General features: G+C 43.0%; 2 protein-coding genes across 4 annotated transcripts; one reads left to right on the top strand and one right to left on the bottom strand.

Annotated features, from left to right (window-relative positions):
• On the top strand, nt 1–4,401 carry f9a (coagulation factor IXa). The gene is made up of 8 exons (XM_086221876.1): nt 1–120; nt 308–477; nt 563–587; nt 731–844; nt 1,365–1,499; nt 1,621–1,961; nt 2,065–2,188; nt 2,787–4,401. The coding sequence occupies exons 1-8, from the start codon at nt 27–29 to the stop codon at nt 3,374–3,376; spliced, it is 1,593 nt and encodes a 530-aa protein (XP_086078002.1). The 5' UTR covers nt 1–26; the 3' UTR covers nt 3,377–4,401.
• Nucleotides 2,982–27,254, bottom strand: mcf2a (MCF.2 cell line derived transforming sequence a). 3 transcript variants are annotated; one of them, XM_086221874.1, is made up of 30 exons: nt 26,763–27,254; nt 21,624–21,692; nt 21,115–21,229; nt 20,709–20,799; nt 18,548–18,667; nt 18,100–18,216; nt 17,721–17,870; nt 16,694–16,809; nt 16,398–16,512; nt 15,782–15,901; nt 15,448–15,639; nt 15,128–15,319; nt 14,827–14,998; nt 13,439–13,515; nt 13,202–13,287; nt 12,942–13,008; nt 12,700–12,815; nt 12,235–12,304; nt 12,058–12,150; nt 11,822–11,914; nt 11,432–11,557; nt 11,095–11,316; nt 9,778–9,870; nt 9,400–9,478; nt 9,165–9,228; nt 7,993–8,093; nt 7,610–7,722; nt 6,672–6,784; nt 6,329–6,432; nt 2,982–6,251 (listed from the first exon to the last, which is right to left on the bottom strand). In XM_086221874.1, the coding sequence occupies exons 1-30, from the start codon at nt 26,875–26,877 to the stop codon at nt 6,211–6,213; spliced, it is 3,342 nt and encodes a 1,113-aa protein (XP_086078000.1). In that variant the 5' UTR covers nt 26,878–27,254; the 3' UTR covers nt 2,982–6,210. The 3 variants fall into 3 exon arrangements, 2 of the variants coding, with proteins under 2 accessions (XP_086078000.1, XP_086078001.1); XR_015118900.1 differs by lacking the exons at nt 2,982–6,251; nt 6,329–6,432; nt 6,672–6,784; nt 7,610–7,722 and having other exon boundaries at nt 8,012–8,093; nt 9,400–9,492; XM_086221875.1 differs by lacking the exons at nt 2,982–6,251; nt 6,329–6,432; nt 6,672–6,784; nt 7,610–7,722; nt 7,993–8,093 and adding an exon at nt 8,201–8,863.

Below are 27,254 nucleotides of genomic sequence, written 5' to 3'. Positions count from 1 at the left end.
CAAACAAAACCCTGCACTTTGGAGTGATGGTCAAGTGTGTCACACAGCTCTTTGGAATGGCAGCGGTATTTTTGTTTTGCTTATGTATCTTACTTTCAGACTTCCAGCCATGTATTGGAGGTATGACATTCTTTATGATGCACATTCATAGTTTTTATATAACTTTGGATTTATTTTAGCTGCCGGCTTGACATTAAGAGGTCTTATTTTCGTGCACAAAAGAACACAAATGCACATTTGAATTGTTTTAACTTGTGAGATGAAGACTTAAACGACGGTGTGATTTTTTTTTTTTTTTTTTAAACAGGTCCAGTGTTTCTGTCTGGTCAGGCAGCTAACGGCATTCTACGGAGACAAAAACGCTACAACACTGGCATGTTTGAGGAGGTGCTGGAAGGCAACTTAGAGAGAGAATGTATAGAGGAAAAGTGTGTCCTGGAGGAGGCCAGGGAGATCTTTGAGGATGATGAAAAGACAGTGTGTATTCTTTTTTTTTTTTTTAATTCAGCACATTCTTAGATCGGGTGCCTGCATCAATCTAAGGCTTTTCTCTGTATTCTAGATGGAGTTCTGGGCCGGCTACATAGGTAAGAACGGTCAACTAATTACTTCTTACAAAACAGACGAACAGCAGAAATGTTTGCGTTCCTGTTTTTCATTGAATTTGTTGATTTCTTGACCCTGTATTCACTTTATTGCCTTGACTTGTGTCGTGCCTCATTTTCCACAGACGGCAACCAGTGTAATTCCAGCCCATGTCTGAACCAGGGGTCATGTCAGGACCGCCTGGGTTTCTACACCTGTACATGCCAGTCGGGCTTCACTGGCATGAGCTGTGAGATTGGTACATGAAAGTCTTGTGGCTGGATTTAGAAATTCCATCAAATTATTATTTTTTTTCATGTTCTATGACCTAGATAGGGTGCGAAGAGAGAGGTGGTCAGATCTCAGCCAGCCATTATCTTCTTTGATCGTTCAAAATTCGATTGGCTTCTCTAAAAACAGCAACTAAAGTTCTCTCTACCTGCACCAACCAGAACACACCGGCGTGGCACTGCTCCAGGTCCATGTCACAGGCTTTAACACATCAATGGAATGTTCTTAAGCACAAATTTATTTTTACACATCACTGGATTTGTTGGGGTTTTTTTCAACCCTCAGTTTAATTACATTGAATGACGTAACTCCTTGCCACTAAGGTCGGCTGTGTACCTCTTGACTTCCAAAATTGTAATTAATGTAACAAAAGGTAAGACTAAACTGAGGGTTTAAGAAGAAGAAAAAAAAAACATCGTCCGTGACAACATTCCTTGACTGGTGCCCGTTTATATCAGTAATATAGGTTTGCATGTTTCCTCCCTCAGTTATAGCCAAAAGGTGTGACGTCAACAATGGAGACTGTATGCACTTCTGTGAAACACTGGGAACCTTTGGAGCGAAATGCTCCTGTGCAACGGGATACAAGCTGATGCAGGATGGGCTGCAGTGTCAACCTGTAGGTAATGACGAATTCTTGATGAATTTATTTGATGAGGTTTTTTTTGGGTTTTTTTTTAATTTGCCACAAACAACCCTTCGTTCCACAATGAATCAGAAATGCCACTCTTCTCACATTGCCAGCTGAATTCCCATGTGGTAGAACCGCTCTGGCGTCAAGAGACACATCATTCTCAAGGTTCCTCCTCAATAAGGAGAATGCAAGTCTGCCCAACACCACCACCACCACCAACACCACCACCACCACCAACACCACCAACACCACCACCACATCCCCTCCCTCAATTCTAGCTTCTACTACAGAGGCTCTTCCAACCACAAACGGCTCAAGAGTAAGCCGATCCCCGGCAAAACTGCCCCTGTGGGTGTCTGAAGACTCTGAGATCCCCACGGAGGAGAATCCTAGACCTTTTAAACGTATTGTAGGTGGTAAAGTGGTGGTTCCAGGAGAGATCCCCTGGCAGGTAAGCTATCATGCATATATAAACACTTTATTACAACTTGAAAAGTAGCATTATGTTTACTATCTCGTAGTTATTCTCACGAGCAGTCTTCCTTTTCTACCAGGCAGGCTTAATTGACCATCTTACCGGCAGCCCCTTCTGTGGAGGCTCCGTCCTCAGCGAGCGATGGGTCATCACTGCCGCCCACTGCCTGATAGAGGCTAAAGGCGGCTTCTTCATCAGAGTGGGTAAGATTCAGACATCTCTATGCTCCATGTGAAGGGAGAAAAAAACAGATTTATTTATCTTCATATTTTTTCATCAAATATGACAAAACCTTGTTCCAGAATCAAGCACAGAAGCAGCAGCCAACAGTTATTGTCTCAACCTTATCAGTAATTCTTGATTTCATATATTTATTGCTCTCCAAAGGGAGATCTTTTATATGCTATTTATTTTGGGACGTCATGTTTTTATTGAAGAGTAAATCCACTTATGCATTACTTCACCCAAAAAAGTGCATTCCACCTTTCAAGTCATAAAGTAGGTCTCCTGAACTCACGAAAACATTTCTGGTTTCACATCACTTCTTAGACTCCAGAATCCAGGAATAACCAGCGACATGTATATTTAGCTTGCAGCTAATGCTTCATATTAACAATAGCACAACTGTCCGCAAACGTCCTTTTATAAACTTTCAAGTGCATCGCCTGATATAATCAATGACCTCTTTATCAAGATCAATGATAAATAATCTTATTTTTTGCACTCTTTTGAACACTTCCTGGGTGAAGTACTGCGTTAACTATGACTGGTGATTGAGGTTTGTGTCCTGACTTCCTGCAGGGGAACATAACATCCACACCAAAGAGGGAACAGAGCAGGATTATGATGTGTTGGAGCAACACATGCACCCACTCTACAATGTTAGTTTGAGTTTCTACAATCATGACATCGCCCTGCTGTACCTCAAAAACCCCATCACCTTCTCTACAACTGTCCGGCCCATCTGCATAGGGCCAACGGCCTTTATCGAGATGCTAGTGAAGGAGTCGTCCCCAGCTACAGTGAGTGGCTGGGGACGAACGCGCTTCCTGGGATCCACGGCTAACATGCTGCAGAAGGTGGAGGTTCCCTTCACAGATCGGACCGAATGCAAGGACAGCAGCAGTGCCAGGATCACTCCCTTCATGTTCTGTGCAGGGTACTATGATGAGGAAAAGGATTCCTGTCAGGGAGACAGTGGGGGTCCTCACACAAACAGTATTCATGACACATGGTTCCTGACGGGCATTGTAAGCTGGGGAGAAGAATGTGCAAAGGAAGGTAAATACGGCGTGTACACCCGGGTGTCCCTTTACTACCAATGGATACAACACGTTATGGGACTTGATAAAAAGAGGCCAGAATTTGATGTGGAGGACCCTGATACTTGATTAAAAAAGAAGTGACATGTCAAATAAAACATCCCTTTGATTGATGCCCTTTAATCCCAAACACTAAGTTTGTTTCATGAATGACCTTGCGCTCTGTTGACATCATAACTAACTCCCTAAACTGAAAACTTATGTTGTGACAGTATGAGACCAATCATGTCAATACCTTTGTGCTTTCACCTCATTGCTGATCATGTGTAGGTGCTTTACGCCCTCTGGAGGCCGTTGACTGAAAGTCAAGCGTAGGAGTAGTCAAATATCATAGAGGAACAAGATGAGTTGATCTGGAAAGTCAGGATGTCCTGTCAGACATTCAAAACTAAGGACAGGCTCAGAATTAGATTCAGTTAATCGGGATGGTTAGTCAGAATGTAGGGGGCAGGGAATAATTTATGGTCTCGTCACTTGGAAAAAGTGTGTATGTGTCAGAGAGAGGAAGAGAGAGGGAAAGTAAGAAAAAGCCTGTCAGTGAATAATTTACACAAAGGAATAACGAGAGAAATCCTTGTACAAACCGTGCCAGCACACAGCAAAGGTTTCTTGCCATAACCTACTTTGAAATGTTCTAGAATTGCATTAAATTGTACAATATTTTAGAGATATTTGTAATAAACACAAGATCAAATTCTTGCCATACTTTCAGTGCGCGCATATAAAGTTACATGAAAGCTCATCGACTCCATCTGCTGGTGAATGAAGGTTTTACAAGTAGTGGCTCCTCTGTTTGCTCACCGATGCACCACACTGCATCCCTCCCAAACACTCACAAAGAGGGGGAAAATCTGTGTCCATTTATTGTATAAATAAGTTTCATTCAAACAAAAAGGAGGGAAATTGATTAAATTTGTGTGTATGAAACAAGAATGTCGACATTTGTGAGTTTCCTCTCTAATCATCCAAAAGCAGAACCCTTTTCAGATCACCAGTTACAACTATAAATATTTTAATTTATGCAAGTATTGCAAAAAAATAGTTTATTTTTCATTCATCGGTAATTGTTCACTGTTATGCAAAAAAAGAAAAAGAAAAAAAGAACTGGTTTGGGGAAGGTCCAACACAAATCTGCTCATTGCTCAGTTGCCATGCATTTTCATCTTAAAGAAACAAGTTTCGGCTCAACTACATATTTCATATTTCAAGCTGTCTTTTTTTTTTTCCATTTCGGAAAATCTGTGCAAAATCTGCAGCGTTTTTGATTGAAGTTAAAATGGTTTAATTTTGTCACATACATGAAGCACACAGAGAAAAAGAACGTGACGTGTTGCTGTGCGGTCAAGGGTGGCTCCAGGAAATAAACGCAGATGTGGTTTAATTTGGGGCAGCACGGATACCTAACAAATTTGAAGGAACAACATGACAGCAAAATGAATTAATTAACAAAGGAAATGTGTAACGAGAAGCAGCCCCTGCTGCCTTCTACGCTCATCTCCATATCAAACGCAGCCTATCAAAGGCAGCTCTCCGACTGAAGCATCGATTTGATGTGGTAAATTCATATAAGTCTGCAATCAATATTTAATTACGTGTTCAACACAGAGGGTGCATTTCATGTTGGCAGTATGATCCCGTTTAATGGGGAACTCAAGATTTACTGAGCTGTGTTAGTGAGGAAGAAATAATAAACCTCTGTGATGGAGAGACCGCATCGCTCTCGCTCTCTCTCTCTCTCTCTGTTTTTTCTAACCCCGCCTCGTTTTTTCCACTCTGTTCTTTGTGACTGACAAATCTGAGGATGCGGTGATAATCTGAGGAGAGCAGCGCTGTGGCGCGTTCCTCCCATTCATCTACAGTGCCATCAATCTTCATCACGTTCGCCTGTGCTTCACATTAACAACACAGGCATGTCAGAGTGCTACCATGCTGGGGGGGGGGGGGGGGGGGGGTACGTCTCCCCCGCCTTCCTCACTCATTCAAGAATAAACAATGTAAATAACAGCCGCAGAAACAGGACGGAGAGGTAAAGCAGCAAAGGAAGAGCACATTCTTTCAATAGGTGGGGTGTGTTTTTTTTCTCTTGATTGTCCTTCCACCTTGATAAAGTGCCTCTTGAATGATTGTAAAGGTTGAAGCATACACATAATATTCTACAAACAGTATTTATAAAGAGACATACAAGAGACAAAAGACTAAAAAGGCATTATGGCATGGCACATTTTGGCATTCTAACTCCTGGATTGCATAGACGAGTGGGTGCATCGAGGAATTGAATATAAGAAAAATACAATAATTAAGTTATTTCATGAAAAACTAGCTACACAAAGATGACACACTGAAATACGTTAAAAATGATGTTGGTACAAAAGTGTTTTAAGAAATATTTCAGGCGGATCTTGGGTTCCCATCCATTCAGCGCGCGCGCGCGCGCGCACACACACACACACACACACACACACACACACACACACACACACACACACACTCACACAGCTGAAAAGACACTATAATCTCAAGTAATAGCTGGAGTGACAAAGGGTGAAAAAATGCTTCCTTGGGTTGATTCACTCCTGCAGCAGCAAACTCTGAATGACGGAGTCACATAGGGACACCAGCTTAATCACATGTCAGTCAGGGGGATGGCGGGAGATGCTGATGATGGTCCAAGAGAACTCAACCGTCCCCCTTCGTTGCCTTCGTTGATGCCGCCACACAGCTTCCCAGGAGTTCATCAGACAAATTCTGAGAGAAAAATCCTCCTCAGGTGCCCGCAATTTTCTTCTTTGAATGAATTGTGCTGAAGAAAGTGGACAGCTCCAGGGAGAGAGAAGTGCATGATGAAGATGGCGCTCGTCTTCATCTACAGACCAATATTTGAGCCACATCCTGTGCTTGGTTCTCTACGGGGTACTTAGCTTTCTCACCTTCAAGTTCCCAGGGTCTGGAAGGAAAATTACTTCAAAATAAATGTAAAGTAAGACAATAACTCAACATTTTTTTGTCATTTCTATTCTTTACCTCCCAGTCTGGACGGGTGTCCTCGGCTGCTGTCTCCTATGGCCAGCTGCAGGCTGGCAGCAACGATAAAGCCCTCTTGTCGTCGACTTAGATTTTTAACCAGCCTGAGGATGACGAGTGGCGAGGAAGGAGTTAAGATGAGAGAGGGAAGGGGGTGAAATTAGAGAAGTTGAAATAAAAATAAATTTTACATTTTGGAATTTAGATACACATGGATTCCTATTCAAAAGACAAAGGTCCTGCACCAGAGCGACATAAACGACTCTGCTCTCTCTGATTATTTCGCTAATGGCTAGGAAAGATTTCAGCTAACTTGAGGTCACGGGCAGGACAGGAAACCTACCAGCGGCCCTTGTTGTCTTCACACTGAAGCTGGATGATGTCACCAGTTTTGACGGTGATGCTGTCTGGTCCGTTTTGAAGACAGTCAGCTAAAGCTCTGTATCTGCCCGGAGACTGAAACACAAGGACAAATGTCAAACAAAGTCACTGAACCAGAAACACAAACACTTTATGGATCACCATGGGAACACTGTTCGCGATGCCCGAAGTGGGGCTCTAACACACGACTCTTTTAAAACCAGACCAAAACCTCTTTAAGCAAGTTTTTAATCTGGTTTTAAGTTTCTAGTTAATGGTAAAATATGAATTGTATTATTATCATGTATCATTATTATTCCCTTTTTAATAATGATAATACCACCGCATCCTACTCCTTTTATTTATTTTACTATCTTTTCATTTTAGATGAGTATATGTTAAATACCTGTGTCCTATATAGGTTCTTATTTTGAACAGTTTATATATGTATTGTTAATGTCATGTTATGTTTTTGTTAGCTTTTATTTTAAGCATATTGAGTTTATGGCTGTTGTCTGAAATGCGATGTACAAATAAACGGGAATTTTGGCTCTGAGACTCTCAACGGGCTACAAAATATGAGTAATAATAATCAAAGAAAGAACTACAAAATAACCAGAAAGGCATTTTCCCCACAATTCTTAAAATTAACTACAAGCACTGACATGTTGAGCTTCCTCTTAAAGAGTAATGGGATTTTCAAATGTTATCTGAGAATTCTTTCATTAAAAAAAGGCAGATGAGCATGTTTTTCATTACAAATGACCACATTAACACACCTCAAACTTGTCTTAACCCGACACGCCTCAATTCCTCTGCAACGCATTTACTTCCATGTTTAGTTGAGTATCACGACAAAAGTTTAACAAGGTGCATCATGACTTATTGCTGTGGGTTTTTATTTCAAGTGATTGCTCTCACCAGTTGTACCAAAACCACCTCCTCCGTGTCAGATGAGTGGAAGGTGTCGCGACCTCCAGACCACTCCTCCAGACTCTCGCAGATGTCCACCGAGTGATGAGCTCCCGGCCAACCTGTGGAGACACGGTACTCTGGCTGTTAGTACTGATTAATACTAACTATCTTTAAACCTTAAAACCACTCTGTCAATACTGAGTGACTATATCAGCATTTCAATGACCTGCCGTTATTTACTGGGCCAATAACTTAGAAGCTGGATCCCCCCCCCCCCCCCCCCCCAAGCTCCTAAATATACAAGTGAAGTGTTGAGGGTAAAAAGAGGATTTAGTCACCAGCAATTTTCATTATTGAGTTATAAATGTGTGTGGATGAGATGTACGCACTCCTGCGGTTGTGCTGGTGTTTGTGGGAGTGAGGCTGGGGATCAGGACTGCTCCTCCCTGACTCCGTGTCCTCCGAGCTCACCGACGCCCTCTGCTGCTTGCTGAGGGAACAACAAGAAAGAATAAAACATGACCAAATTCGACTCAAAGATTAAAAAAAAAAAAAGTACAGATTTAGGATCGATGTTATTGTCAACCATTCACAGCCAGACAGCATGAACAGAGCAAGCTCCTCTGCTGTAGAGGGGGGCACGTTGGACTCACACACTACTGGCTGTGTAACGCATGTGAGGGAAGATCTGGCCTCGATTCATCAAGATCCAAATTTAGAGATTGAGTCACTGAATTATTTGATGCTGGATTTTCCTGAATAATGAAAAATACATTGATAGATCTTAAAAACGAGCCCCATCTTTAAAAGCAACGTGGGAGTCATGAGGAAATCAAAGAAATTCATGGAATGAAACCCAAACTTCTTTTTTTTTTTAATGTTTGGCCTCTATAGTGCATTACATGCAAATTAGCAAGATGTTGGAATAACAGTGGTTGTTCATTCTTATTAGAATGGAGGCTATTAAAAGGCTTGCAAGTGATGGTCAGTATGCAAACACAGCAGCCCAGATTTTTATCCCCAAATGGGGTCACCACATGCCAGGGCAAGGTGAGGTGAGCCAGGCTGAGTTTACCACTGAGTGTTAGGGCAGGTCAGTGGCGCTGGGGGCGGTGGTGGGGGCGCCGCCGGGGCCGTTGCCGGGGGCTTCGGGGACGAGGACTCCGGGATCGTAGGCACAGAAACACATCAGCTGACAGCGAGACAAAGTCCAGCCCCGGCAGACAGCCCCTAGGAACCCCTCTGGACGGCCGCATGCCCCTGCAGGTGGGGGATGGGAGGAGTGGGGATGGGCAACCAGACAGCAGTGGACAGGATGGCGCCTGCGCCCACACGAAGCCTTCTACCACGGGCAACGTGAATGAAACGGTCACATTTATGCAAGCTGCCATTACATACGAAGACTCAGCAGAGGCAACTGGTGTTGCTGTGAGTGTGTGTGTGTGTGTGTGTGGGGGGGGGGGTTGTGTAGACCTTTGTGTTAAAATGTTTGTGCATCAACAACTACATCTTAATACAATAATGTACATACTACAGTGAGCTATGCCCAGCAAGCACCGACCTCTCAGAGAGGGATGGAGAGAGCTGCCCGTGTCCACCCAGCTGGCCGTGTTGGTACACCTCATCTGGGACAAGAGCAATGATTCAGGTGAATATTCACTTGATTTTTAAGCATCAATCTTCCTTTTTTAGCTTTGGAACAACCGATGGTGAAGAAAATACACTATGAGAGGCGAGAGAGCGATATGGCAAAGCTCTGAAGAGCGAACCTTTGAATGTCTTTGAATGTCACAAACCTCTAAGCAGCTTCTGCTGGTTCGTTAGGATTCGACGCAGCTCGTTCAGCCAGGCCATCTTCACCTCCACCGTAGGAGCCTGAGAAATGAAACCTTTATTCAAAACATGAGGAAAATGAAACAAAAACAATACAAACAAAAAAAACAGTGAGGGAATATAACTATATGATTACTGTATATATATATATATATATATATATATTCACAAATATATGTTTTAGTTGAAGCAGATATCCCTATTCTACTGTATAAAGGCGACAGCAACATCACAACACGTTGAACATCTTGACAGCAGCGAGCTGCAGCTCCCTCTGATCTGATATTTGCAGTTTAGCTACTATATTTAAACTGAGCATGAAGCTTCTTCAGACTCCTTACCTGAACCACATACACTTCCTCCCTGCCACTGTACCAGATCTCAAACTTTTTCACATCTCCCTTGACATTCTCTGTGATCCCCACAGCAGTCATCTGTCAAGAGACATAGACTGTTGACACCGGCACACTCACGGCATTAGGACGAGCAGCACAAACAACCCATCATACATCAGACTTACATCATGTAACACATCTGTCCTGTCAGGGCACACACTCGCACGCGCACACACACACACACACACACACACACACACACACACACACACACACACACACACACACACACACACACACACCTCCGCTGAGTGACTGCTTCCTCCCCGCATTCTTAATAATAAATCAAGAGCAGCAGCAGCAGCAGCAGTAGCAGCTGTTGGTGAGACACCAGCTGTGACAGCTTCCAAACATCAACACACAACAAAAGGTGTCGAGAAGGAACACGTCGGGTCCAGCTGATGTGACCCCCGCCGATCACGCCTGGGTGTAAAGCCCAGCCTAATCGACCATTTGTTGGTGTTTACATCTACGGTCAGTAACTGTTGATGCTGGGTGGTGACATATTCATCTCTTGTACACGCTGTGTTCAAAAATTCCCTAATTCACCGTTTAATGCAGGATAAATGGGGCAGTTAGAGCTTGGGAGATTAAGTGGGTCACCCTCACATCACAGGACGGTTGGCAGTTCTGCCTCCAGATGTCCACTTTCATCATCATCATCAGTTATTAAACTCCCAAACACAACTGACATTTAAAACCTCTCACCGGCTTTATCTTGTTTGTGTCAGTTAATATGATTAATACTTTCCCCGGCGCGTGGCCTTATTACCTACTTCTCACAAGGCATTATTTCAAATAATGGTAATGGTAGTGTATCATTTTCTACAGCTTCCTTCAATTTACTGCTTGAATAAAAAAAAGTTTGTTAAAGATTTCAACTTTTACGAGTCAGTTTTACACGGTAAAAAAAAATATACTTTTGGAAATAGAGAGTGATTTTACACTACGTCCAATAACCAATCCTGCGTGTATATAAATAAAGCAAGTCTCATTCTATTTCAAAGAATTGAATCCTTGAAAAGTCTTTTTATAGGACGGAAATCGTCAATTCTATCAACCTCCTCCATAAAATAAATGTAGGGCTGCCACAAGTTCTATGTGTGTATACTTACACACAGATGGAGCATTAAATGTTCTGATAAGTGACCGGCTTAAAACAAATGACTGATTTTTGTGTATGTTTAAACCTATTTGATATATCATAGCCAATGGGTCAAGGCTGTATAAACTGGTGTATTCCTCTATGACAAGCAGACCCACCTTCAGACAGTGCTTGAAGCTGTAGGAGGGCGTCTTATCACAGCCGTCTCCATGCTCCTCCCTCCGCTTGCAGAAGAGTAAAACTCTCTCATACAAGAAGAGGTGCCTCTGCATTGGCTTGAAGCGGGCAAGTTCCTTCATACGGGTGGGACCCTTCTTATGACTGATCCATACGCTGAAAGACCCCTGCATCAATATGCGGCCCAGCTCACAAATATCTCCCTGTGAGGAGCACAGCCGCAGAAAGCATTTGCTGAGGATCACTTCTCTACAACAGCACATGTATGTTGCCATTCTGAAAATTCATTCGTATTCAGGTTTGCACACGTTTTCTGACCTCATATCCTGTGATGGCGATTTGATGCATGGAGTCATTGACTGATTTGAGCAGGTCTAACATGGCTGTTAGCGCCCCCTGTAGTTCAGAAGTCCCCTCACAATCCGTGCTGTACTTCAGTAGCTCCTGAAAATACACAGATTATACAGGACATTGGCAGGCCACACACACACACACACACACACACACACACACACACACACACACACACACACACACACACACACACACACACACACACTTTAACTCCTTTAATGTCTCTAATTAAGAGACTGTACTTACTTTATATGCATCTGTGTCTATATATATTTGTGTGTGTGTGTGTGTGTGTGTGTGTGTGTGTGTGTGTGCGTGTACGTGTGTGAGTCTATGTTCTGCTCTCTGTCTAACCTTAAGCAGCAGCTGGTATTTGGTGAGGCGTTGAACAGGTTTCAAAAGGTAGGAATCCAGTCCCAGTTTGTGCTCCAGCTTTTTTTGACACTCCTTGAAAGGGAAGACAAATTTTTTAAAAAAAGAGCCCAGAACAAGAGAGAGATATTTTTATGAATGCAATATTTTGTCACGTAGAGACAGCTGATGCACTGGTCTTGCATTCTGACAATAAAAGAAATCCGAGCCACATTCACCTGGAAGAAGGCACAATCTGAGAACTGTCTCCAGAGGGCCTCAGAGCGCGGCTTATTCTGACAGTAGCATTCATACATTTGGAAATTCTCTTTCTGGGGATACAGGAGCGACAATGTGTTAAATAATCCTAATAAATCACTCATAGAATGTTAAAATATACATTAAATTTCTCTCACCCTCTCTAGAAAACAGAGACCCACACTTTCAGGAGTCTCCAGACATCCTTCCAGATCCTGAAGAAAAACCCTGGATACCCCAAAGAATCCAGAGAGGAGTGACTAAAGGAAGCATCAGCTTATCCCATCACATCAGTTTAAACTAAGATACACATGAGTAATGCCTCGGAACGCATCGTTGCAGCAGGATTATTAGCGTATATGCTAAAGTATCCTTTTGCAACAAGGTAATTCAGCAGCTGTAACAATAATTCAATGTAAAAGCTGTAGCTCAGCTGACGGTAGATGCAGGCACAAATGTTTCTCACCAAAAAACAATTCTGATTGAGGTCTGATCAAAGGCTTTTTATGATAAACTAAACTGTCTTGCAGCAGTAGGTTTGGATTCTTTTGCACACCTGACGTACAGGCTTGTTTTACATGTTTAAACAGGTCTGTGCGTGATGTGTGTCATTAATGACTTGCCTGCTGTGAAAATTGTAGATTTCTGGCATATTTCCGAATAAGATGTCTCTCTTGTTGCGCAGGATTGGTGGAAGGAGCCCTGACAGAGCTGGATTATCCATCTCAGCCCTGTAACCCTGCAGGATTGAATCACAGAAACGCAGTTTTGGAAATGTTAATTATTAATAAGGGTAATTTGAGAGAACAAATTATACCATGCAGTAGGATTTTATTTTTGTGGGATAAAAGTAAATCCTTCTCACCAGCAGCACTGACAGCAGCTCTTCCACATAGATTCTCTCCGTCTCTATGAGTTCCCTCATCACGTGACTGTAACATGGGCACACAAACACACACACACACACACACACACACACACACACACACACACACACACACACGTCAACACAGAGAGCCAGAGGGTCTCATTAGCACTGAACAAAGAGAATTACAAAGTAAACAACATCAAGAGTGCTCAGGACAGACAGACAGATGGACGGACAGACGGATGGATCCGCCTCACCGCTTTAGGAGGTCTGGGCTGTCCTCTCCCTTCACACCGTATGACACACAGGTCCTAATCTCTGGGTAATCATGAATCACCTCGATCTGTAAACACACACACACACACACACACACACACACACAGACAACACTCAACTACCATTCAGTTACAGTCAAGCGACACTTTTTTCTGCCCTTCATGTGAAATTTTGAACAATTTTTGCTGCTCAAATTTTTCAGTTAAGTATCTTCTTACTTTTCTAGGGTTGGGACTTTTTCGGGATGCCCTCTTCCCAGGAAGCGAGAGGTCAAATGTGAACTTCAAACCATCACCTGCAAAAGAACGATATTCAGCACCTCATTAAAATTTATGAGTATATAATTCAGTACGGTAAATTTCCATATGCCCTGATGAGGTGCACATAGGAGATGGTTAATTTAAGAACCCTCCGTAAATCCAATTTTTTTAATGGCCGCAAGCCCAGCGTGAACATGATGTGAATCCCTCAACTGGATCAGCTCACCCTGCCTGTGACCTTTTTATATCCAGGAATTAAAAAAGAAAAAATCAGTAATGATGGACATTTGAAGAAATCAGTTATAATAGGATGTCTCCTCTAAAGTTGTGGGTGCACAATAATCCACAGCCTTTTGATCTCTACAGCGTGTGTGTGTGTGTGTGTGTGTGTGTGTGTGTGTGTGTGTGTGTGTGTGTGGGTGTGGGTGTGGGTGTGTTTATGTGTGCGTGTGTGTGTGAATCATGCCCTTGCATGCACAACAGAAGAGTATTCATCAGCAGGATGCATGCATGCATGCATGCATATATATATTTATGTGTGTGTGTGTGTGTGTGTGTGTGTGTGTGTGTGTGTATCTATGCGTGTATGGATCAACTCAATCATTGCCTTCTCTTTCATGTCCTCTTTTCAAAGTCTGTTCTCCTGAGCGTTGAGGGAGCCTCCTATTACTCTTTATTTCTTTTGAATACTCTCATTGGATACTTAAAAAACATAGAAGTAATTTTTTTTCTCTTTTACATTCTCTCTCACACACACACACTCACTATGGATAGAGATATTCTTTAAAACATAAAAGATTGCACATACGGTATTAATTGGGTACTACTGTACATGGTTAGCTTTGTGCAATCTCTCTTGGGATACAAAGGGAGATGAAAGGTTCTTTAATGTACATGTACCACATATGGTTCTATAGCAGCCGTCCTGACTCATAGAGCAGTCAGGTGCCTCCCAGTGGACTGATCCTACCCTCCACCCTTGCTCTAGCTTGTTTGTAAAGGTGGCCTGCAAACCGTAAAGCCAATTCAGGAACACCTTAGGCTGCCTCAGTGGTGCCGTGTGATGTGTTAATTTAACGATGGAGCCTCAAGGAACATGTAAGGGGAGGGGGATTGGTGCCATGCAATGAGGGCAGAGATTAGACCTCATACTGAGCCTGGGAAAGGAGGAGGGTAGATTTATTCAAGGAAAGCACTACTGTATATACTATAAACCTGGGCAGCTAACTAAAGACTCGCATTAAATCTGGTGTGACCCAGATCATTATTTTGACAAATGTCCATGAATGAGGTGGAAGTAATAGTACAAAGACTCCTTTTGACACCGTAATATGTGTTTAAAGTACCGTGCTTGGGGGAGAAGAGAGGAGACTTGGATCGTGGAGGGTTTTCAGCCCTGGGGGCCACTAGTTGGACCGGTCGGACGTGTTTATCGGCCAGCTTTCGCAGACAAGCCTGCTGGTTCTGGATCATCTGCTGCACCGCGGCATGCTTCTCAAATGTTTTTTCTATCTGGGCCTGACAGATTAATTCAGAGTTAGGTTAGCCTGTCATCAAAGTTGAGTAAATACTTGAAATACACAAATATTAACAGTAACAACAACAGTGTGGGAAATGTTGCCTGTTCCTCACGTAACTGCAGCTGACCTGCAGCTGAGGTGTGATGACAGCCTCGTACTCGATGACCAGAATGTCAGGTCCTGACCTCAACATAGATGGCGCCCTCTCCAGGAGTCTCTCAATGTCTCTCAAAGCTGTCTGAGCCCCCTCCTTGGACTGGAACTTATCTAACAGCTGATTGGCCAGCAGGTACGCTCCATCGTCACACCAGGTCTGGGCCTGAAAGCGGGCAACACGTTTATCACAATAAAGTATTCAAGTCCTGAGGTGTGTGCATGTGTGCATGTGTGTGTGTGCATGTGTGTGTGTGTGTGTGTGTGTGTGTGTATAGATGCATGTCTCATTACTTGTCCAAGAGAAAGCATCAGCTGGTTTGTTTGCTGTAGAAAAGAGTGTTTAGTCTTGAGAGCAGCATTGAGGGTGTCACAGCGATGGCGGAGCTCGTTGCAGCGCTGCATGATGAGAGCCACGGCGTAGTGGTGACCGGCTGAGAGCTGGTGACCATGAAGGATGATGATCTGAGCTCGAGCCATCACTTCCTTATAGGGCCAACAAATGAGAAACACAAGTGAAAGGGAAATGAGACACAGAAATAGGAATGTAAACTATCTGGTGTAACACACAAGTTACAAAAAAAGTCAATATTTTGATGTAATGAAAGTTTTACAGAGAAGCACGGACCTTTGCTGTTGATTCCAGACTGTCCAGCTGTTTGAGAGCCCGTTGTGTTTGATCAGGAGTGTCTACAGAGATGGACAGCTCCTTCTCCTGAGTCATCAGACGCTCCAGGCACGACTCCATCTAACAGACAACACAAACGCTCAGATGTACACAGGTTATAAAGAAAAAGAGGGAAATCCTGGAGAGCTTCTTCGGCCATCGTATCAAGGTCTCGTGCAGACCAGCCCTCGAGCCTTGGCGTTGGACATCTGCCACTCTGATGATAAGCAACTGCATGCTTCCTGCTCCGGGAGACTGCTTTTGTTGCTCTTCAGCTCCGGTGGCCAGAGCTCTGGGCATCTTCTCAGTCCTGACCTTATCTTCCAACCTTCTCTTCCATGTTTGTGACCTGTGTTCTTAATCCTGTACCCAAGCATCATCATCATCATCACCATCATCGTCATCATCATCATCACCATCATCACCAGGATCAAGGGCAGCAGTGAGAATGTAGCCAAGGACTGCGGTCACATCCACCAATATCATCTGACTAGTGCTTAGCATAATATGTTGCTCTGTGCACATTACAAGCTGCACCACTAATTTTGTAAAACAGACAACTACTTCTAATACCCACCTCTTGAAAGCTTTGTTCGTATCTGAGCAACTGCAGATACTGGTGCAGTTTCAGATGATGCTTCTCAAAGAATCCGTCAAAGGCTGATTCCATGTCTCGGAGCTGAGCAAGGAGCCTAAAATAAAAAATGTCAAGTTCATTTTTTTCTGCTGTAACTCTGTCAGTAAGACTATTGAGACTGACTTTGATTAAAAGTGAATAAACTGAGCCAAGACATAGTCACTCCTGCTTCTTCAAGTTTACACACTTTTAAGCACGGCAGTGATAAATAATTCAGTTTCTTTGAGAAATCTCACCGTTGTACTGTCTCACAGTCCAGCTTGACATCCCACTGAGTGTCATCTTCCTTCTCGGTCGTTTCCAGGCTTGACAAGAGATGGCGAGCCTCTTTCGACACAGATCTGATTGCATCCTATCATATTCAGGGAGATTTACATCATCAATGAACAGCTCGCAGTAGTGGTCTGCTATTGAACAAAATCATTGGATCAGATCATGATGGCAAAAAAAAACAAAACAACAATATTAAGTTATGGTCAGTGAGTGACCTTTTTTGGTTCAAGCTCTCTGTTTTAAATTGTTTAAATCAGGTAGCTGACACCCACAGAGACAAGCTAGCTGCTAGTTAGCTCAGCGCAATGAAGGGTAGTGGATGGGGAGTGTTAGCATACCTCTGTTGAAAGCCAAAACAAAAACCCTCTTTTCCTTAAATGATCTTTGCCTGCAGCAATTGAACTGGGGGTATGTATAACATCTGCCCACAAATGTAAAAAAAAAAAAAAAAAAAAACCTGAGAGATAAAATATAGTCAGATTCATCATAGCTGGAACTAATTTCTTGACTGTGTGCAGTGATTTAATGCACATCTCAAAACTTCAGCCATCAAAACAAAATGTTGATAACTAGAAGAGTGGCTGCTGCTTCTGATTATGTCTGACTGTAAGAGAAGATGAGGAGGAAGTTACTTCTGCACAAACCAAGATCTTAAACCTGATCTATTTGAGCCAGAAAACAAAGGGCAGGAAAAGCAGGTTTTGGAAGCTGAGCCAGAGATACGCTCATGCTACCATTACACTACCACTACCATTCATTGCGACAAGCTAACTCGTGGTCAACTGGTCTCTGTGGGTCTCAGCTCCCTAATGCACACACACAATTTCCCTTAAAGTTGACATGCTCCTTTAAAAAAAAAAAACATGAAACTACAGACAGCTAAATGGGCAGGTGCAAATGGCTGAACAGTTGCCATGTGACTAATCTCACTTGGGAGCAAAACAGACACTGTAAAAAATACTTTTCAGATGATAGAACTGGAATACTGACCTTGAGTTTCCTGTACTTGTCACTCTGTGACTCCAGGAGATATTCAAGTGCTTTCCCGTCTGCAGGCAGCTCTGTCTCAGCCAGCTCCGTGCCAAAGGCCTGCAGCATCTGGGCAATGTCTTTGACTGTAACAGCAAAACTTTCAATAGCCTGCAGAGAAGCAGAGTGCTCATGAAAATACAACATATATATAAAATGACAACACCAAAATTAAATATTTTGGACAAATGCTTTGAGATTGTTAGTGTGATTGAATGAAAACCACCTGGGGAAGGTGAAGTGGGTCTGTTTTTTTGATGTCATCCACATGCCAAAGTTAGATCCTGTGAAAGTGTGTGTGGAATTAAATGTTCGACTGCAATACATCTGCGTATCTTACCGTTCGTAAAACAATCCAGTCGCTGTGACAATAGTCCAAAGTGCCTCCGAACTCTGAGGTCAGCTGGTTCTCATCGATGTAGCGCAGCAGGTCTGTGACGGAGCTCAGCATCACCACCTCACAGGGCAGAGACAAGGCTAAGAACTCCAGAAACATTCACAGGAAGCTTTCAAGAGCTGTAGATTTACACGCTAAACTACACACGTGCCATCAAGGTTGGGCCTTTTTATAAAAAAAACCAAAAAAAACAAAACAAGAACAAGTTTTTAAACCTGAGGTGACATCTAAGTTCTATTCCCTTCTTTATCTCCACAGTTGTTTCCAAAGTTAAACTTGAAGTCATGGTGTGTTTGTGTCTCTGTCCACCACAGTAAAGCATCATGGCATGAATGAGGCGCCAGTTGTCATGATGTGGAACATGTTTGGAAACGGTGGAATGCTGCCTTACTGGCATCTTGACCATGAAGTCATCTTGACTGAAGCGGAAGCCGATATCAGTGACGGTGCGATGGAAGAAGCTGGTGGGTCGCAGCACCAGGACCAGGTGGAGATTCCCGGGAAAGGAAGCCTTGAAGTGGAGGAGGGAGATCACGGTCATAGTGATGACGGAGCTCACAGAGGAATGACTTTGGTGGGCGTAATTAACAAATCCAAAGGCGCGGACACATCGGTGGAGCTTTAATTCAGTGTGATGACACCGGAGGAACAGATGAAAAAAGCATTTACAAGCTCTAAGCCTCCATATCGGACAGGAGAGGTTTCAGGCTCTTTGTCACTCAGCCGATTACTGTCCAACCTAATGGATTCAAGGTTCTGCCACTATACCACTTACACACACACACACACATACATACACGTCACATGCTGCATTTCACTTTCCGGTCATTTGAGGTGACTGTAGGAGTGTGTGCTCAGAATACATTATTCTCACACACCGTTAACATGACATCACTAAGGGAGCCTCATAGGCTAACTCATCTATGTGTAAATGTACAAAAAATGAATTAAAAAAAAGATAAAGACAAATAATTAAACATCACATTTGCTTGACGTTTTAAAAAACTGCAGCTGTACTTTAAGATAATACTGAAGCAAGCAGTGCAGAATTCCCAGTTTCAAAACTTCAGATTTGTTTGACTTTAAATGCTGTTTGGATAAATATTGAGGTAGAATAGAAACTGATATTCATGGGTATGGATGAAAGCTAATATTGGCATGTCATTTGCAGGCATTGTTGTTTTGGGTTTTTTTTTTTTTTCATTTAAAATTTTTTTCATTTAAATAAATCTGTGAAAGCCCAGTATTGCTCTTCTTCTGTACTCATTGTCTGTCATGAATGCAAGGTTCAAGCTGTACTTTTTTCCGTGTGTAGTTATTTATTGCATTTTTTTTTTTTTTGGTCTTGTTTTATAACCTTGGGTTTTTTTCCACAGTAACACTGTCTAGTTTGTTGTGTATCAGTATAAAATTACTTGTTTATTTTATTTTTTGGGTCCTGTCTTGTCTTGGCTATGCGCCAGGGATTTATAATCTCATTGGGACACATCCTATATGACCAATAATAAATCAATAAAGAACTCTTCATTATACAAACAGCACATAGTGTTGTAGTGAGAGCATCGCCTTGTAAGGTAACTCTCTATCCCTCTCATGTAGATTCAATAAGATGGTTAAAACATTAGAATCGTCCCTAAATTTGATGCAGTAAAACTGCAACTGCAAGACGCAACCTGTCAATCATCATTGTCATTTTGGGGCATCATTGAGGTTTACTGTTGGGAAGGCACATAAACGTCAGAGGTGTTGTACCGGGTCACGTGAGCACTGTCCCGCGAGTGGATTTTATACTGTTGTCTCGCCGGTGCATCTGCATGTGACGCAACCCCCCCCCCCCCCCCCCCCACCGCACCTCCCCTGCGATTGACTACTATTGTAATGCCAGACCTAAGGATCGTTAAATACGCGTGAACCCGCCCGCACGAGTCTGATGGGGGCTCGTTCAGGTTTGCATGACTAAGCAGAAGCGCTCTGCTCTGCACCGCAGTGCTCAACTCGCCAGCTGCTGCCGCATTCAGCCGAGTGCCCGCCCAAAAACTTACCCCAACTCTTCAGAGGATGAAGGAAATGAATCAACATGCAGTTACCGGGCTCCTCCGGATCTTCGGCATCCCTCGCTGGTAAAGGCGGCTGGCCACCGTGTTCGAAGCCATCTCGGGGATGAGCGTTAAGTTCCAGTCCGGCTGTGAGGGAACGGCGTCAGCCCGCCTGCAGCCTCTCAGACGGAGGGTGGCAGCGCCGACTGCAATATTTCCCTCCCTCCCGCCTGTCTTCCTCCCTCTCATCCTCTCCTCTCCCTTTCAGCGTCCCCCCCCCCCCCTCCCTCCCGTCATCACATTTTTGCCTACTCACACTTTTGCAGCAGTGTACGCAATGGGACATTCACAGACTCAGATTCAGGTCACTCGTCATATGGAAAAGTACAGGGGAGAGGTTTCCAGCACCATGGACAGCAGCTCCCAAATACAACAGCAACATCGAAGCTATAGTAACTATAAATGACGTCTAATCCATCCAGTCGGAATATTGTTTGAATAAGACATGAGACTCACTGCTATTCTGGCAAGTGCAGTTTTGATGGAGGCCCATGTGTCCAGTCTTCGGTCTAGAATGATGATAAACTTGACTCCTGGTTGGCTGGTTCTGCAGGAGGAAGAGTTCACACATGTAGAATCATCCTGATCAATGTGGCGAAGAGAAAAATACCGCAGAGAACCAAGATGGTGTGACAAGAATGCAAAATAAAAACATGTAACATGTGAGCTTTACAAGTCAATATGTTAGTTCTTTCTCAGTTAAAGTCACCTGAATGGCGTGCAGAGTGAACCCCCCACCTACCCACCCCCAATTCCCCAGGACTTTTGGCAGAGAGCTGTGCTGAGAATACAAGTTGAGGCATTTTGGTGCACTGCAGGAGGAGAGAGGGAGCGACACAGAAAGTCAAGAAGGAGGACACACCGAGGGATGAGAGTGAGGTATGTAAAGACTTTGGCTAAAGCTTCCTCTGGAATGTCACTGAAAGCAGAGCATTCTGGGAGAGTGATGATGACGCTGGAGTCTTCACCACGGCCACCTGGGGAGAAAAACACGGTTCGTCACGTTCTCCATCACATACTGTCCTGTCCTGTGATACGGAGCCCCAGAGTGGCCATAGAGAGGTTTTTTTTTGTTTGTTTTTTGTGGTTGGCATGGAGAGACAAAACATATTTTGAGGCCATGAGATAAAACATGTCCCCTCAACTTAATTAATTTGTGACCACAGGCTAAAACAGAAATTACAGAATCTGTTTTTATCTCATGGCCTTATGCTGGCCTGTATTCTGTCTCTTTGCCCTCTCTGCGCTATGAAATTCTCTCTACGGCCTCCTCGGGGTTCCGTATGCAAGTGCTTGATGCCGAGGAGTCTGGAGAGGATCCGATCATGTCAATCATCTGAAAAGCAACTAGTAGGTGTAAAAAGCTCTCACCTGACAGGTACGCCACCTGTTTCTCTATGTAGCCTCCCACCTCCTTCATGCTCACAGGAACAGTCACCTCTGTGGAGACGACACAACCATTAGCCTGGGAATCTCCATAAAATCCATGACTCTTAAAGACTCCTCGATGTGTGTGCACTAAGACCCAAAAAGACCTTCTGAACGCTAGTTAGCTTAGCACAATGAATGCTAGTGAATGGGAAGTGTTAGCATCCAGTCAGGATACAAGTTCTGACTATGAATGGATTATAAAATTACAGTGTCTGATGATTTTAAAGTCTCTTTTCATTGGGAAAGTAATAGACAACCCTTGTTATATCAATGCAGGCCGAGACCGTTTTGGAGCAGAGTGCATTTGATGAGTTTTGACTGAAGTATGCTAACACGTCCATTCAGTTCAATTCATTGAGCTAAACTAGTTAACTCCTTTAATCTCTCTAATTAATAGACTGTACTTACTTTATATACATCTGTGTTTATATATATGTGTGTGTGTGTGTGTGTGTGTGTGTGTGTGTGTGTGTGTGTGTGTGTGTGTGTGTGTGTGTGTGTGTGTGTGTGTGTGTTGTCTTGTCAGCAAACGATGGACAATCCTTCAAGATAAAATGACAAACGTGAGCAGTGGTTTTTGCAGGTATAACAGTGAAAGAATTTCTTCTACTTGGAATTCTAGTCAATTCATACAGGAAACTACAACATGTTTGAAAAGCTCCCTCATTCCAGGTCTCTGCTCTGTGGCCTGGAATTGACATGAAAGTGATCATATTCGAGATAATATAAAACATTATTCAGCAGCTTTATTCCAAAAGTAGCGACAGTGATAAAGCGAGCTATTTACCCTGGTTTGATCTCACACATGCAGTTATACCTCGCTGTAAGTGCTGCTTTGCTGCGACAGATATAAACCTGCATGTGGCACAAGACAAACTGGATTATTAAGATGTATCAATGCTTTGTTGCAGGCGATCTGAAGTGATGCTGTACAACAGATTTTCTATACAATGATGTTAGCAAATTCCAATTATTTTGTAATATACTTCTCTAAGTCCCATGTCCTTGCTCCTGTTCTGTGATTTAAGCAACAACAAGGAAGCTGACATGATCACAAAGCATCATTTGCTCATGTATAATGAATAAAGACATTGACAATTAACTGGTGCCGAAAAGATGGAGAGAGAGATGAGAGAAGGCAAAAGAAACTGAAAGAGCAAAGGAGGTGTTAATTTCCGTGCACTGAAGGCAGGAGCAGTGTGTGTGTGGAGGGAGTGAGGGAGTGAGTAATGAGCTCCACTGCTACCTGCTGAATATTTGATATGTGTCTGTAACAGAGAGCAGCTGAGCCAAGCCAGGACAGGGCCTACTCTCACACACACACACACACACACACACACCGTATAAAGTTACCGTCACAGACATACTTATATAACCAATACGAACTGCAACATAAAGATCGTATATCATTGTGTCAGAAATTAAATACCATTACACATATGCATCTCTGTTACATGTAGATGAAATAGAGCAACGCATTTTAGAGCAGCGTCATGTTAAAGACACACGCACACACAGAAGACGTGGAGTGTATTTAGCGAGAGCAAGGGCAGCCTGTACTCCATAAACCAACTGGTGTGTTAAATAAACATGCCAGTGAGCTGAGTCACAGTAATATACATCCACCCTGGCTCACCTTCCTCCATGTTTCAATGGATCCAACATGTAGCCACTGCGTCCCTTTGACTCCACCAGTAATACAACGTGTCTGACTGAACACTACGGAGCACAAACTTTCACCAGGGTCAACGTTTGGCCCCTGCAGCCCTCCTGTTTGGGCCCTAACTACGGGAAGCGACGAGCAGGCACCCTCGTGCGGGTCAGAGTGTGAAGCAGAGTAGTGAAGCTTGAGATTTACATTTGTGGGCTAAAACTTTGATTTGCTTCTTCATGTTCCATTTCAGACTTCTTTGCATGCTTTGCGCTCGGAAATTTTATGTCAAAGTTGTGTTCGTTTACATGATATCAGATTTCAATGTCTTTTACATTAAGTTCAAAATAAAGTTGTTTAAAAAAAAGAAAAGATTTTGCATGAAAGAGCAGACGGCAGCTGCTCTGTGGTGCAAATACAACTTCCTGCATCCACTAGGTGGTTCTAAAGAAAACACACGATAGATAGTGTTGCTGTACATCACTTGAAGAACTTTTGATGCAAATCAAATGGTTTGTTACATCAGGGTTACTTCCTGTAGAAAGTAGGTGGCACTTAAACTTAGCTTGCCAATGTCTTCATGCCTGGACTCGGCCAAGTTTCCTGGTCATCAGCCTCACAGTTTTCATGTAACAAGAAGACGTTGTCAGTCGTGAGCACAGAATCTGCTCTTCATTGTGAATTTCATTTTCTTGCTCAAGTTTTCTGTGAGCTCCGTCCCAAATGTTCCAGGTGACACGTGTGCGTGTGTGTGTTGGTTGGGGGGGGGGGGGGGTGAAGGTCGAATAAGCTCTGTTTGCTCTTCTGCTTTTAAAAGACAAATGTTTACCAGTGTGATGGGAAACAGAGATTTGCTGCCAGTCAAACAAATCCGGACTCAGACCAATCCTTCCTGTCTGCGTGCTAAGCTGATGCTACGGAGTTTATCTCTGTTGACCAAACACGAATAATCATGTATGCCAGTTTTACTATGCAGAGCCTCGATAAAAAGCCTCCATACTTTTTCCTGCTTTATTCTTTTATGATGTTGAGTAATGTTACGAGGGGGGAAAAACAAAGTGGAAACAAATCTCCTCAGATTGAGAGATGTCAGAGGATATAAAGAGATGTTAAAACAGACGGAGGAAGGCAGAGATTTAAGGATGTAGTTTTCTAGTAAATGCTTGTGACGGATGACAGCAGAGGGAGGCTACTTTAACTGTAGTGTATGCAGAATCCTGCAATTTTTTATTCTTTAATCAAGCGTAGATTTTCTACCGACCCAAAATGAAGACGCGTGTAATCCCTCGCAGAGCAAGAAATCCCCTCGCGCACATGCAAACATGTTCATAGCACACAGAGAACTAACCTCTCGATGCTTTTAGGTCATGAGATATTATGCCAAAAAAATAAAAAAATAAAGCTTTCAATAGCCTGGAGATTAGAGTGGTGGGTGGATGCTTTCCGGTCGAGAAAAGTAGAGGACAAAAAAATGGAATCCATCAGCTTAGACACACGGAAAACTCAATTGGTTTACATTGGGATGGGAAATCCTGTAGGAAGAAGCAGGACGGGTCACCTAGAAGGTTCTAGAGACTCTGAACCCGAAAGCACTGATGCCATCAGTGTATGAATGTGTTGTGCGAGTGTGCGTGACCATATGAAAGCATCGCGGCACCGATGGAGATGAGGCCGATTCCAAATTCAGTTTTAAGCTGATTTGTTTTTGTTTTTATCCAAGTAACGGAAACTATTAAGTGTAGAAGCCGATTTCTGCTGAGATGCCGGGTGAAGTGTCAAGTAACTGTTGTCATTTGCAGTGTTCACCTCGATTAAAGTAAGGAAAGCAAACAATTTTTCCATTACAATTTAGAATTTACACTTTAGAGCAATTTTGTTTTTCTGTTTTCCCATTAAATGTAAAGAACGTTATACAAGTGAAGACAATTTTACACAATCTTTTTTTCTTTACTAATAGTTGTTAGGGCCATGTCACACGTAATCTGTGAAATATTGTTATAAATCTTCAAGATTTATAACAGATTCAGATTTTTTTGTTGTCATTTTTGATAGAAAATGAAGAAACTGTAATGTTGGTGATGCAACATTAACAATTTGGGTTCTGGTTAACTTCTTGAAATTTTATTTACTAAACATTTCACAGGAAATAATTATAACAGATTAACAAATGATGAGAATAAAAATTAGTTACAGCCCTGGTCACTGGATTAGTAATCCTGCAAGTTTTGGTATTTGCATCCTCACCTGAATTTTGATTTACACAATAATTTGCAGTCAATTTAATCAGTATCAGTTCGTACGTGATCGGCTGTATTCTCCTGTGTGGTGACATCACACTATCATCAATGATATTGTTACCACAATAAAGTCAATCGGAATATTAGGATGGGGTTGAGAATCTATATTGTCCACCTCTGAAATACAAACAACACACACTTATGGTTTACTGTCATATATGAGATAATGTCATAAAACCTTCAGCATTTTACTAATAAGGAAGAACTCTGTTGCATGTTGCAACTGAAGTTTATCCGGCAGGAGGTCGGTAGTTAAATGGCATCATTACTTATCGAGTGAATTATCAATCCGGGGTTATTGTTACACGCCCTCTGCCCCTCTCTGCATCACAGGCCAGCACAAACCTTTAGAGAGGAGCTCACGTTTCACAGGCAAAGTGAAAAACTTCACCTGGTATAAATAGAAAATTCACAGTGGCCTTTTCCCTGCCGTCTCTGTTACACACACACACACATACACACACACACACACACACACACACACACACACACACACACACAGTCTGCCATGCAATTAATTACATTAATAAAGGTACAATGAAGTTGTAAGGGTCTTAAATTAAACAATAGCTGTAGCCTGCCAAGTCTCAAAAGTAATCTCATTATCCTCTGGAGGAAGCTCATCCATGAAAGTTGTCATTCATGGTCGGGAGCCTCTTCTGTCCAACCTCCTTCCCTTCTGACAAAAGTCTAAATAATGATGGACTCGTGAGATTTTTGTATGTTTTCTTGATGTGTCGGTAAAAGCACTTTAAACATTTTTATTACTTGCAAATATTTCAGTTAATAGCCACTTCGCGCTGTTTACTTCTATGCGTGTAAGCCGCAGTCAAATATTTAGGCGTTTAAAAATGATTATTGAAGATAAATAAATAAATGTGCATCCATCTGTGACAGCTTAAAATAGCTGACATAATCCCAGCAATGACCCACTGCTGGAGCAAAGCTGCAGAGAGGGAACATCAATAAGGCTGCAGTCGCCTGGTGTAATATTTCTAGGAAGTAACAAATGAACACTGAGGTCAAGTTAATGCACCTCTGTTGTCAGTACACATCAGTCTGCTGCACTGTGCACCACAACACGGAGCGGTTCTGATAGTGTCCGTCTGCTGGAGGTGAATGCCTACTCACGCTGCAGTGTGCTCTCTAGCTGGGAGCCAGCCTGCAGGAGACAGCGGTAGCTCTCCATCTCCTCCTTGGACTCTTTCTCAGGCTCTCTCTCCTCCTGCAGTGAGGCCGGGCCCATTCCCTTGGTGTCTGATACAGGATCAGGCAGGGAGAACTGACCCTGTGGTGGTGGTGGTGGTGGTGGGAGGTACTGACAGTAATCCAGGCCTCACATCCTCTTCAGAGTCCTACAGTCCTCTGTAAAGGGCCCCCACCAGGGAGGTATGTGCCCACCTGCCTCTGCAGGTCGCAAAATCCAGATGGGACAATTTCCCGCTGCTGTAGGAGCTCCCAGCAGCATAGAGTGAGTCCACACACAGCAGCACACTTCAGCAGAAGAGAGTGGTTTGCTGTCCTGTTGAAGTCCAGACTGCGTAATGTTTTACCCTCCTATAGTGTTTATCAGCGGAGTCTCCAGCTCTCAGCAGCAGGCAGCTACTTCCAAACAAACAGGGC

The sequence above is a fragment of the Aulostomus chinensis genome, chromosome 13, assembly GCF_037954235.1.
Source record: "Aulostomus chinensis isolate RoL2024-O1b breed Wild chromosome 13, RoL_Achi_v1.0, whole genome shotgun sequence".
Lineage (NCBI taxonomy): Eukaryota > Metazoa > Chordata > Actinopteri > Syngnathiformes > Aulostomidae > Aulostomus > Aulostomus chinensis.
This window is presented reverse-complemented; position numbering and strand designations above follow the sequence as displayed.

Excerpts from the sequence above, each read along its gene's own strand:
- mcf2a (XM_086221874.1), bottom strand. The coding sequence starts at position 26,877 with ATGGGCCCGGCCTCACTGCAGGAGGAGAGAGAGCCTGAGAAAGAGTCC. Across the intron at positions 16,810-17,720 it reads ACAAGTACAGGAAACTCAAG|GATGCAATCAGATCTGTGTC; the intron begins GTCAGTATTCCA and ends TGAATATGATAG. Across the intron at positions 15,902-16,397 it reads ACGAACAAAGCTTTCAAGAG|ATGGAGTCGTGCCTGGAGCG; the intron begins GTGGGTATTAGA and ends GTTGTCTGTTAG.
- f9a (XM_086221876.1), top strand. The coding sequence starts at position 27 with ATGGTCAAGTGTGTCACACAGCTCTTTGGAATGGCAGCGGTATTTTTG. Across the intron at positions 121-307 it reads CTTCCAGCCATGTATTGGAG|GTCCAGTGTTTCTGTCTGGT; the intron begins GTATGACATTCT and ends TTTTTTAAACAG. Across the intron at positions 845-1,364 it reads TGGCATGAGCTGTGAGATTG|TTATAGCCAAAAGGTGTGAC; the intron begins GTACATGAAAGT and ends TTCCTCCCTCAG.